General features: G+C 39.2%; 1 protein-coding gene across 12 annotated transcripts in view; it reads left to right on the forward strand.

The window, feature by feature from the left end:
* The window catches only part of NRXN3 (neurexin 3), a 1,013,224-nt gene that overhangs the window by 462,753 nt on the left and 536,568 nt on the right, over nt 1-13,903 (forward strand). For all 12 annotated transcript variants that reach the window (XM_061997781.1, XM_061997782.1, XM_061997788.1 and 9 more), the window contains one exon: nt 5,427-5,546. In XM_061997781.1, coding sequence (XP_061853765.1) covers nt 5,427-5,546 — 120 coding nt within the window. The remainder of the gene's footprint in view (nt 1-5,426; nt 5,547-13,903) is intronic.

Below are 13,903 nucleotides of genomic sequence, written 5' to 3' on the forward strand. Positions count from 1 at the left end.
AAGCCGGGCATCACGTGTAGCAGTTACTTGGGAAGACAAAACACTGTAACTCTGAATGTTCACTCCTTCCTTCCTCTTCCCTCAGCTTTATATGATGAGTATGATACCATACGGTGTGGTATCTACCTGGTCAGCTGGGGTCAACTGTCCTGGCTGTGTCCCCTCCCAACATCTTGTGCCCAATTAGCCCATTCACAGGTGGGGTCTTGAGAGAAACAGAAAAGACCTTGATGCAGTGTAGGCACTGCTTAGAAAATAGTAAAATATTGCTGTATTATCAACACTGTTTCCAGCACAAATCCAAAACACAGCCCTGTACTAGCTACTATGAAGAAAATTAACCGTACCCCAGACAAAACCAGCACACGGACAAAGACATGTATATAGCAGGTTTCATGCAGGAAAAAAAACCCCACCAACGTGTAGATCCATTCTCTGTGGACTGGCATTGCTGCTGATTCCCTTCTCCTGTCACCTTGAGGTAAATAGATGTGCTTTCCACGGGAGAGCACTTATTTGTTCTTTTAAGTCCTAGTCCCTGAAATTTTTAGACCAGCCATGTATTTGGAACTGAGGGACTTGGCATTATAAATGACAGCAGGTAAACGAAGAATTTGGGTTCTGTTGAGGCACTGGAATAAACTTCTGTATTTTCACGGGACAGCACAATGCTGGCTTTTCAGTTATTTCTGACAATGGATAACTTTAAATATGGAACATGCCAGATGTCTAACCTTATTGAAGTAATTAAAGGAATGATGAGTTCTTTACAAAATCTTTAACTGAGAGAGCTCGAAGAGCTGACTTTGCAGTTCCTGAAAACGCCTTTTGGTGGTTTTGGTTCTAGTCTACTAAATTAATCTTTGATACTCCTGCTTTCTGCCACCTGTGACTCAAAATACAAGATCTGCCTTTCCGAGTCATGCACTGAACCTAGACTATATTTCAGGTTTTTTACATTTGTGCAAAGGAGGTCTTAATATGCCACCACTGGCATTTGACAGGTACAGCATGAGATATGATCTGTCTAGGAAGTGATGGTTCCATGAGATTCAGTCTCAATTTTGCTCAGATCTTGCTCAGATAAAACATTTTTTTCTACATTAATCTAAAATTGTAAAATTTAGCAGGATTAACTTCATTTCCCCCTTAACCTGCGCTCAGTATGAGTCCTGGAACAGGTTTATATTCTGCCTAATGCACATGGTTTCCAAGACTTGATGCCTTTCTGAGCTGTACTGGACCTGCACATTGAATTTAAACAACCCATAGCTCTGGTTATGAAAGAGGAGTGCTGACAGAAATAGATTGTAGATTTATCATAGGTATAAATTGGCCATCATAATGTCTGACTAGTAGCGGTAGAGACATTTCAGCGCTTGATGGCATTTGCAGTTTAGGAACTATAAGAGGAAAGAAGCACCTTATTCTGTAAAGACAATAAAGATATTGTGTGTGTTACTTTCTTTTCTATTCCTAACTTGTTTGAACAAGGGAAAAAGATAGGAACATCTATGGAGCTGGAGAGTGAAAATGGACCCATTCTGCTGTTGAGCCTTTCCTATTTCAGCTTTTCATCTTACCGAGTCAATGATTCCTTTCAATGGGGAGGATTTTTAATTTGTGAAGGAAGGTGTTATGTGCAAGCCCAAGAATGGTTTGCTTAGCTTAATGCTTATTGCAAAGCACAAGGATGTTGTGTTATAATCTTGCAGCTGTTGTATAAAGAAACTGATTCCTCATGTAACTTTGAAGAATGGTAAACACAATACTGTCTTTTATCCTTGAAGTTCCTTTCTCTGCAAAGAGCTTTCAAATGACATAACAGGGATGACTTCTCTTGCCAGTGAAATGCACACACCTGTGGGATGAAACATGGCAGTTTTAGCAACAGTAGAATTCAATTTTTTTTAGTTTCAAGGAAAAGTGAAACCTCCCATATGGCTGAAATTGCCGAAAAGAGAGAGACAAAGTGATTTTTCATGCAGAATATAAGTAAGTGATCTGGCTACTGTACTCTTCTAAGGTGATTTTTCTTCAAATACTTAATGGTAATAACTAATAAACAGACTACACATTTAGCTAGGTAGCTTGGAAGAAAAGTGTGGTAAGTGACTCCATGCCATGCAGGGAGATGCAAGATCTCAGGTCCTGCAAGTCCTCAGATACTGAGCTGTTCCAGTAAAAATTAGAGGCCCTTGAAAAAAAAGAATGCAATCAACGGAAATAACAAGTGTTGTCATGGTGTTGGAAAATGAAGGAGAAAAATTAAAGTCAATGTGCATATTTTGTTAATGAAAGGTCAGTGTGATTTATTAGATGTATCCCAGATTATTATGTAAGGACTAGTTCTGAAACTTTGCTTTTAAACACTTTGATTGCTCTAAGTATTGCCAAAGGAATGAGATTAAAAGTAGACCTGAACCCTAATGGCACTGGTAATTTAAAGCTAGTTGTACTGCTGTATATATAAATTGTTTGTGGTCTTCCCTTTTGTTATTCTTGGCACTGAAGGGCATGAGCATGGTAACAAAATCCTCACATTTTATAAGCCTTCCTGTGCTTCTGCCACTTTATTCCCTAATCCAAAATCCTAATCCCCTGTGACATCCCCATTAGTTGCTCTGAACAAAATTCTGTTGCCACAGATGGAGGATTATGACATCATGAAAGGACTGTAAGCAGCAGGAGTAGATGAATTCTCAGAGACAAAGATCTTTTTACTATGCAAATAGTCCATAGTACTAAGGAGTGAGGTAAAGCGTAATACCTAGCATCTATGCTGTGATGATCACAACTGACTCCAAAGACAGCAGATCAGGATTTGAACTTCCTTCTGCTCTTGTCAAGCTTTCAAAACTCCTCATCATTGCAGGCTGTTTTTTTTCTTTTTCTTTTCCTTTTTTCCCCTCCAGTTGCTTTGAAAGTATTGTTTCCTTCTTTATGGTTGCTTTCTGTAGAATACGATTTAGAAACACAATACTACTGGTATTGTCTTTGAAAATGCTGTTCTGCTTTGCATCTATGAAAGAGTGTTTATAGTTGATGCTGTAGCAAGTTTGCATAAAGTCACAATTGCTTTCTGCTTTTATTTTTAAAATATATATATATTAATATTTCTATTAGAGGTTAGATAGTGGCATAGTATGGTACAGGAGAGGTAACAGTCATTATTTGTTATCCTCAGATAGCTCAGACATTTTAGGAAAAATGGCAACTAATATTCTTTTTCATATTGTTAAATATCATCCCTTCTTGTGCTAGACCATAGTAAGTGTGAAAAAAGTATCAGACCCCAACCTGATGTCTGTATATTTGCATAGTTATATCTATATCTTTTATAAGTGTAAAGGCAGGAGGGAATTGTGTATATGCATGTGCCTACCAGCCCACCCTGTAAAGTCTGTCAGCGCTGTTGTAGCCTAGAACTGATCTGTTAACTTCACACTGTGGCAGTGAGACCACTGGGATTCATACAGCTGCAAATGAATCAGGTGGGTGGAAAGAGGCAAAGGGGAGGAGGAAAGTGTTGAAAAATGCTGCTTAACTTTCTTTCAGTATGATATCACACTGCTTTCTTGCTGTGGCTGCTGACACCACCTCTTCAATGGGTGAATTTTCTTTCAGGGATTTTGTTGTCTGCTTTTGTTATCCAGACTTATGCTTCGACCTAAAGGTTGGGGGGGGGGGGGAGGTTAACATTGTAACAGATCGTGAAAGCAACTCAGATTTTTGTTAACTTTCAGTTGAACTGTCTGCCTACTGATAGTCACGTGTTCCTTCTTATGGCAGAAGAGCTGTAAACAAACACAGCAAAAAAGCCTGCTGTTTTGTTCTTGCAGTGGGGAAAGGTGATCTGGTGGGAAGAGCAGGAACTCTGCACCAGTGCTATTAGGGTCCATTCCTGGCTTGGTCTTTGAGTTGTTAAGAGAATTGTGGCATGACATGAGGCTTACAGTTAGATGTGGATTCTACAAAGGCTCATAAATGTGGAGGTGCCCATATGTACAATCTGAGTATCAAAGATGCCGTATAACTATTGGATTCTATGAAATCACTGTGGGTACTGTTAGATGGAGCTTGAAGGGTTTAACTTTCAGTTAAAACATTTGAAAATACTGTCTCCACTTTGGTGTCCTGACTCATCTATAAAGTACAGATGGTGGTGCTGATGTAATGAAGAGGTAAGAATGAAGAGCAGGATGAGCCTCATGGAATTGCTGTTGCTAAGAAGACTGTGAAGGAAGATGCTGGGATGGGTAGAACAAGTTGTTGCTTTATCCTTATGCTATTGTTGTAGACAGGAAGTGTTTAACTGATCTCAGGCATCATTGCCAATTGATCCTCTACTCCTTTTCTTTGTTCTTTTTTTTTCCCAACAAATGCAGAGTATAGAATAGCAGGTGTGTCAACTATAGTTGTATGTTTTATTTGAAGTACTGCATAGTAGGAGCAGCATCCCTTTGTCTACAATGCTGAAGACAAAATATTTTCCCAGGAAGCAACTTCTAAACTCATGTACATGTGACTTGCAGCTTCACATTTCTCATGATTCACAATCCAGCTACCTCCTTTTAGATGACATGCTAGCTGTCATTCAGAGACCCTCTGATCTGAACATCACTTTTTTGCCTGTTGCTTGGGTTGTTTATTGGCAAGACTTACCTGACTAGGATAGCAACTGTTAGCTCCAAATCACAGAACCATGAAAGGCTGTTCTCTCAGTAGTGGCAGTTTCCTTTTCAGCTTCCTCCAAAGGCTGTAAAAACAAGTCCACAGTAGAGAAGTGTCATGGAATAATATCATTCCTTTCTGTGGACTTTATTGACAGGTTTCAGAGGAACCTATGTTATAGGACTGGTCAGGGTCTTTCCTTTTTTGTTTGCTTGATATGATTTGGTGTTTTTGTGTGGGTTTTTTTTCTTAGCCTATAAACCAAAGTTGTAGCCAACTGAGGTTTCAAAACTTCAGTTTGAATCCACATATTATGGTTCTTTGGGTAGGATGAAACACTGTTCATGGACTCATTTCTTAGCCATCACTTCTACAAGGGTATCAACCTTCCAGGGGAACATGGCAACCTAGCAGTGTTTGTAATCCTTGCATCACACCGTATTTTACAGTGAATTGTTTTGAGCAAACATCAAACATGAGTTGGGGCTGCATAAGAGCAGAAATGTTACTGTTCATTTTTCTTCCTTGTTCTGTGTTAGATTACAGTTTTTTATGAAGTGTACAGTTGGCTTTGTGCTCTTTTTAGCTGAGTTTTTTGCATGTCCAAGTCTGGAAAAGTGTTCAGTTAGTGCTTTTTCTCTTCTGCATGAGAATCCTGCAGTAATAGTAATGATATATGGGAGCTTTTGTGAGCCTGGCTAAAATGGTTTTCTCATCTTTGCTTTACCCTTTTCTTGTCATCCTGTCTCTAGGACCAAGCACTACCTGCCAGGAAGATTCCTGTGCAAATCAGGGCATCTGTAATCAGCAGTGGGAAGGCTTCACCTGTGACTGCTCCATGACTTCATATTCCGGCAGCCAGTGTAATGACCGTAAGTAGGCTTTTTCATTGGATTGATGAGCTGTGAGTTCTGATGGAGGGGAGCACAGAGAACACATGATTACTTTTACTTTCAATTGAAATATGACTTTCCTAGCGTCAAAGCAAAACATGGTTTCCTGGAAATTTTCTTTGAAACATATAGCAGGTTAAATTTTTTTTCCTTGTTGATATGAAAATCCGCAGTTCACTTTGTGTCAAAGTTGGGGTGTTTTTCTTCTTTTTAAAAGCTAACTGAACCAGATCAATGGTGGTAATTGATGTTAATAGAATTCCTGGTTTAGAGAAACTTGTATATGTTATGTGTGATATTTACATAGGTACAAAATGGCTATGTTTTGTGTGCTGAATTATGATTTGAGGCCTTCAGTCAAACCTTGGTGACCAAAACATGTAATCCAGGTCAAACTTGTGCACAGTGTTCTAGATTGTCTTCTACTGAATCACTAGCTGTATGCTAAGATGAAAAATTTGGTACTGTTTGCTAGAATATTCAGTTAAAAATGGGTGGTCAATTAAACAGTGTTGTGCTTCTTGGCATATTTGTGTTTAATTTTAAAACACTATTTTCTCTTCTTGACCAATTAGTATTAAGATCTCTGATAAAACACTTGAACAAAACCCTGAAGTCTTCCTTTAGGGGGCAGATAATCAGCTTTCAGACATTTCCTCTGCTTATCCTGCTGTGACCTTTGCTTCTGCCTGAAGGAAGCAGATCTGTTCAGTTCTATGCTCTCCTCACTTCTATTATTTAAGGTGACAGTCCCTTTCTCCCTCTCCTTTCCAGGCAGAGAACAAAGACACCCATTATGACTGCTATAGTATTAAGAATAGGCTTGAATAATTTGGTTCATTGTGCGTCTAAATTTTAAGACCTGTAAAGACTCTTATAGTCCACTCTGACCACCTGCATCTCACAAACTGCTGCTTTTCATTAAGGGTATTTGTGGTAGACTTTATTAGTGGTACCAGGAGGGTCTATGTAATACTGGTGCCATAGCACTGTCACATCTGGAAACCTTCTCCTAAAAGTTTGAGATGTGACTCCGTTGATGGCACATATGACAAGCTATTTAACATGTGGTGACAGTTTGTTTATGCTGAAGGCCAGAAAGCCTGCTTTTCTGAGTCATTCTTAAAATATGTTGTTATCTGCATTGGTCTCCCCTTTCTTCCAGTATAGTTCTTCCAAACAGGTGCTGGAAAGGCCTATCAGTGTTCAAACTTTGACAGGGGTTATATAAGAAGGCTACTACAGACATAGATTTATAGGCTGTAATGTGTCATCTGGGTTTGGGTTGTTTGAAATCCAGCATGACTCCTTTAGGTCCAGAAGAAACATTTCATATTGGAACCACAAGATTTGGCTCAGATTTTCTGTAGTTTTGGTCTGGATTGCTTTTGTCATTTGCACACCCAGATTCTCATTCTTGCATTACTTGTTCAGTGATTCAGTTTAGACTTGCTAAGCATAGCACATTATAAACCTGTTATATGAAAGAAATGCTACTTTGAATACTGTTGGGGTGAATTTAAGTGTGTGTCCAGGAAACCTCAGAAGAGATTATTGATACTGTTGGTTTTGTTCCTGATGTACTGGGCTTCACAGCTCCAGCATTTTGTAGTGCCCTTGTTATGCTATTGCGTGTCTTAGAACAAGCTCTGAGGTGTCAGGAAGACACAGGTTCCTGTGTCTGTAATTGGGGATTCATAACTGCTTTTTAGCTGTGGCAACTCAAAACCATGCAGAGCAGAGACGGGAGTTTGGTATGAGTGGGAGTGATGTGGTTGATGTAGTAGCCAGACTTGCAGTGTCAGGTCTGGCTGGTGATTTAAAAATGCCCACAGGAGGGTATGATTTTCAAAATGGAGCAGAAAGGTAAGTCACGAGGACTCCTGGAACACAATGAGACGTGAGACTTCACCCAGGATCTTCAAAAAGTACGTATAACAACTTTTTGTGGTTTTACTTCAGTCTTTGGCATGTTTCAGGATATTGAATGTATAGTTCTACTTCTGGTTGCCTGATAAAGTTATGGAGAGGGAGAAGGCTTCCCTTCTATTCCCATCTGTTAGATATGGTTACTGTTATGCCTGAGTCTAATGCAAGTATAGGCACTTGCATTTTAATTGAATTAACTGTTCCTTAGACTGGATTGTAATGCAAGTAATGGCAGGGGGAGCTAATGTCTGTGTAACCTGAAGCCTTCCTATTTAGTAATGCATCAGGGTCTTTGACAGAACTTTCTTTTTTGTGACAGAAGTCTAATTCTATTAACTTAGATGGCTAATTCTATTTTATGAGCAAATTGTGATCTCCCACTGATGTAAATATGGAATACTGAAGTCAGTAGAGCAGGTCTAGATTTACACAATGAGAACAGCAGCAAAAGCAGGACTTAACTGAACATGTTTTTTCTTTCCATTTCTGTTAATCAACTCAAGCATCCACACAGGGAGATTTGTATTTCCACGTGTTTCATGCAGAACATTTCAGTGCCTCTGATATAAATAAGTGGAATGTCTGGTGTGCTTTTCCATTATTCTTTATGACCTCTTTAGATCATTCCCTAGTTAACTATTGATATGAGTGATTTCTTATTTGCTAGAGTAAACTTTGCAAAGCCGTTTAGTATTTATCAATACTCAAGAAAGCTTAGTGCACCAGTGTGGTTTTGCTTTTTAACTTTTGTCCCAAGACTGGGCCACTAAGCTTCCCAATTCAGATGCAACTAGCTTGAAGCTTCTGTTTCTGAAAGGTGAAGCAGAAGCACAGGTGGCAGAAATTCATCTATAGACACATTTGTACATTCACTAGTGTTGTTCAACAAGACAAGGATTTCAATTCCTAATGGAAAAACTGATAAAAACTTAAATTTTAGCTGTTGTGTAGCTCTGGTTTAGATATTTTTTACACTGTAGGACTCAAGATCCCTCAGAACAATAAATTAATGAAAGTGATTGGGGCATAAATTCAGTTTTAATATGCTTCATTTTGAGTTGAATATTTTCTTGTAAAAAACTAAAAACAGTAGCAACAAAAAAACCCAACAGAGAGCCCCTACCCTCAAATTTTGTTTGAGAATATCTGTTGTGAAAAAGTAAATTCTTTTTTTTTTAAGTGTTCACTCCTCCTTCAGTCTTTAGAAATGTTTTAATAATCCAGCATCATATTCAACAGCTCTGGGCTTTCAACTTTTTTTCAGATTGTGTTTATTACTCTGAGACATAGGAAATCAGCATTAATATACTACAGTTGATGCTTAGGAGTATTAAACAACATTGATGACATGACTTAGACTATTTAAACTTTGAGCAGATAAGGTATCAGAATTAAAAGCTAACCCACAATGTTGATGAAGCATTTTGCACCGGGGGTGAACTTCATCCTGTTACTGTTCTTCTGTGTGTTATGAGATGAAAATATGGTAGTTGAAGCTATAAAGTTGAGGAAACCTCAAATAACCTGAAGTCATTAAGTTGTTGGCATTCTTGTGTATCTGGTCAAGCAACATTTTTATTTCTGGACAGAGAGAATGCATAAAAAATAGGCCCTGGCAATCTATTTAATGGGAGTGGTATATATATGTCAAACTAGATCATAGAAAACAGTGCTTGTTATTCAGTGCCTCATGCAGATGAGAAACATGGAGAGTCAGGCTTTCCAGGAGAAACTGCCAAGCTAACACAAGTATGTATTAATAGGGATTGTTTGTCTGTAAAACATCAATAACCTGCAGCAATGACTAGTGCAAGCAGAGTATAAAGCACTTTTTCAAACAGCTTGCTTTTTTCGTTGAAACAGTTGTTAAGTCCATCTGCTGACTATTGATTGGGTTTTTAGGGGGGTTATTTATTCATTTATTTATAAACTCTGCATTGTAATATCTACCTGGTTTAAAAACAAGTTTTCCATTTGATTGGCAAAAAGAAAATACAGCCCATCTTTGTCTACCCTCTTGTATGTATACCTTTATGTTTCCAGTTTGCATGATTTTCAAAGAGCCTATTGAAACGCAAAGCAACCTTCTAACCTTCCAATGTGATTGTTTCATTAAGCGGTGCTTGGTTTTTGTCTGGGGGAAAGGTAATACACAGGGCTGTCATTCTTTTTCACAATAGGTTATTTTTATTCCAAGATTTTTTTCCATGCAATACATAGCATATATGTTTCTGCCATCTTTTTGCGAATCACATTTGGAGGAGGGAAGGTTTAGAAGGAAAGGGAGTCGTGGTGACTTTGCTCTTTTGTCCATTAATTTAGCACTGTCACAGGGATGAAGCAGCAGAACCATTGCTCTTCCTTTTTTTCCCCTCCCTTTATGAAGGTACATGAAAAGTACTTAATTGGACTGATGATTCTGGAGCAGTCTGTGGCCTAGGTTGCAATAAGGCAGTGGCAGAAGCAGCTCCCCTCACTCGTGCTTAAACAGCATGATGGAACAGCCATTAGAAGAGACTGCTAGCAGAGGCAAATGGCTGAAGTAGTAACTGTTCCTTTGTGGTGATGGCTTTATTCTGATCTGCTCATGAGCCATTTGCACTCCACACTTTTGGCTGCCCCAATGAGCAGTTACAGCTATGTCCATGGCAAGGTTCATACCTCAGTTGGGAAATGGATCCTATTCCCTTTCCCTTAATACTTTGTGTTTTTCACCATCTGGGACAGTTTTTGTCCAGACATCATGACCTCTCTTAATGTCAGTGCCAGTATGCTCAGCTTTATTTACTTACAGAAACCCTCTTCATTGTTCATGTTTAATTATCACTCATTTCTGATATGTCCAGCTTATTACTTACTGAGTCAAAGAGCAAGAGGTTGCTAGTGTGTCGAAAATAAATCTACAGAGACTTCATTAGTTATGCATGGCTAAACCAGTCAGCTGTTTAAATATCAGAATGCTTAGGGATTTGCCTTTGATACTACAGAGACATCCACTCTACATGAAGCTAAAGTCACCTCTGATTTATCTTGAGTGAATCATACTTCATTACAGCAGGTCAGACACCCTGCCTACTTCTCTTCTTCCCATGCTTTGCCCTCACTGAGTCAGTGCTCTTTTCTGTACCCTCAACTATAACTAGTGTTTTCTGGGTGATGGCTCATTTTCAGTTGCTACCCTAAGCCTTTGGTGTCTTCTATCTCTGAATGACCTTATCCTCTGAGAATTGGAATAAAAGGGGAAGGAAATGCAAATGTATACTTTATTTCAAGTTGTAATTTTTACCATTTTGATTTGGGTTGTGACCCTTGCTTTTACCCCTCTTACCACCGTTTACTTTAATTTGCACTGCAGCTCCAAGAACTGTAACATCTTTAGGGCAAGGATCTAGTGCTACTTGTCATTAAAACACCATGAGCTTTCCTGATGCTTGATAGTAATCCACTATATAATTGCTTTAGCGCTTGAGTGGTTTAAGAGTGCTTATTGTTTTCTGTGTACTGAAGGCATTTCCCTTCCCTTGATGAACAGCTATAAAACATCAGATCAAGCTGCAGATCAAGACCTTGCTTGCCCCATGTTCCCTTTGAGAGTCACCTGGGATGGGTAGTGTTTTCAACATCAGGGAGAGGAATTTGGGTGTCCCGGTTTTGGGCAAGGAAGAGGTAATTTGAGTGACAAGTGCTTTTTGGAATTGCTTCTTCTGTACCTCTCAACTTCTCAAGGTGCCCTGACAGAGAAGTGTTTCTTTTTTTTCCACTGTGAAAGCTAGCCAACTTTATATCTTTTTGCGATCCCCAAATTGCAGCTAGGTCTCTAGCGAGTAATTTAATTATGATTGCTTCAACAGCTTGGCAGAAGCAGCATTTAGGATGAGAGCTGCAATCAGTCACTGATATCTGTGCACACCTGGCTGCTGTCAGCACGTAAACTATGGTCCAGCTGTGCCACAGACTTCAACAGGATGGAAGGAGAGAGACTTTTTACAGGTGGCAGCAATTACAGGTTCTGTTACCAACCTTTGAGCAGTTCAAGCAGTTACTTCTCTTCCTGATGCTGCTCAGCAGCTATGCCCTTTTTATAAACATGTCACAGAAAGCTCTTACCATCACTTTGTTCCTTGTGATCACCACTGTCAGTATTTTTTTTTACATGATACTTTCTGGAAGTCATGGCAATAATTACTTCTCATGTTGCAAGTAGCTGAGTGAGTGCTATTGTGTACTGGATATTTTGCCCCATGAAAGAGCTGGCCTCTGAAACTGTCCCTTCAGTAATGGCACACAGAGGGTGTGATCTCTGATAAGATATTAATGTAAGTTGACAACAGTTACAGAAATGTAGTACTGCAAAACAGGAGTCTCTATTTGTCCTGTCACCCAGGCCCCATTTGCTGCTGCTGATCTCTAAGCACATCTTTCCACTAAACGTAAATTAACAAATTGTTCTAAATTGTCAAGTGTAACAACAATTTGATTAATTTAAAGTGTAGCTTTTTCCTTGTAATATCCTGCAGATCTTACTATTTGATTTAAGAAGCAGTAAATGTAAAAACTCAGCAAAACACCAAAATAGGTTTCAACTGTCAATTTCATTCTTTAAAGATTTTTTTTCTTCTTAAGTCAACTTCTCCACAGAAGATGGTACAGTAGGCAAAAGTCACTCTGAGCTTGAGGACCATTTATTTAAGTGGATTTGTTTTTCACATAATACTGTAAAACATCTATGCTCAATTGTATTGCCCAAATACTCTAGGTGAATCTCGCAGCAGATATGGCTTCATCAGCGTGAGGTGCCGCATGATACACAGATGGTACCTGTACTTTTGCAGAGAAGGGAAAAGCCCTTGCAAAAGCCTGTTAATCTTGCAGCTGTTGCTGTTGATCTACAACAAGATACTCCAGTCAGTCCAGGTGAAAGTGCAGGTTGCTTTTACTATTGCCTCTGTTCCCCTATGAATATGCCATAACCAGCACTATGAGTTATGAAAATGTGATTCCTATGTTGGACCTTATATCCTGCATGGAAGCTCTGGCTTTTAATAATTTTTTTTGTCCCAACCAGCTTTTGTGTGCTCTCACAGTAACTGAGTTAGATATCTGTGCTTTTAAGCCATTGCTCTAATTGTAACGTGTGATTAAATGCAATGTAATGGTGTTAATGAGACGGGATAGGGTTTAGTTAGTGCTTTCCGAAGCAGCATGGAGCTGTCTGTTGTAGCACATGCTGTGTTGCCTTCTTATTTCTGTAGGGTCCTCAGGGTGATTATTGTTTATTTCCCAGGCTGCCTACATAGAAAACAGTTTGCGAAGAGGAGCCTGCATTAATGAGTGAGAACAGATAGATGTAGATTGAAGTTGGTCTTTGTATTATATATGGACTAGACTTCCTTTACAGCAACACCTATATATAAACACAAAAGAATTCTTTTGATTTCAATAAAGTAATTTGAGATTTATGCCAGTATTGGCAGATCAAGTTCTGGACTGTGATTCCCTGAGTTCATAGATCAAATATGTCTAATTGTTTTTGTATTTAAGATTTTTTTTTTAATATCTTAGACTGAAAGCTACCTTTAAGATTACAGTCATTAGTCTGGTATCATGGCTGCGATAATGTGACCCTTGGGCTTATTCCAGGTTCATATTTAAGTTTGGAAACCCCCAGAAAAATTAAAGGTACATTCTCATTGACAATAAAAAGATTCAAATGATTTATTGAGCAACAAGTAATGGGATTATGAGAACTTACTTAGTCAATGAAGTTGAGAGGTTAAGAGAAAGGGGAGAGAAGAGAGGAAAGAAGAAAGTAAAGAGACTAGAAGGATCACTACTGTGGATTCCAGCAATGTCCAACAGTGTTGTGAACTCTTTCCTCCTTTTATACTGTCAATACCCACCCATACTGGGGTGGTGTGGGGATCAGTGTCCCAGAGCAGGCTCTGTGTGAGCTCAAGGACTTTTCGGGGAAAATGTGTTGGTGGGCTTTGGAGATCCTGAGGATCTTCCATTTTCCCTCCCCAGACTTGACTGACAGCACCCTTTGATAACTGAGGGCAGTGTTGTGCACAGGAGAGAGATCTGGGAGCAGGCTCCCCGAGAATGCACAGTTCAGCTCTCTGGCATTGTTCAGTTGTTGCAGTTAAGCTCCTGTAAACATGTAGAGGGACACCATAAGTGGTTCACTGCCCCGCCTCAGGAAGGCCTGTCCTGGGGCTCACTTTTTATGGACAGGTTTTGAGCCAGTGTGTGGCTACATGAGGAAAAAGGCTGGGGTAAATAGGGAGAGAGAATCTTGCATACTTGTTTTGTTTTGGGGTTTTTTTTCTGTAATGGAAATCACTAACAGAAATAGATTCTTTTTCACTACCTAGACTGCCTAATGTACTAATTATTGCCTGTCATTG

This window comes from Colius striatus, chromosome 6 (genome assembly GCF_028858725.1).
Source record: "Colius striatus isolate bColStr4 chromosome 6, bColStr4.1.hap1, whole genome shotgun sequence".
NCBI lineage: Eukaryota > Metazoa > Chordata > Aves > Coliiformes > Coliidae > Colius > Colius striatus.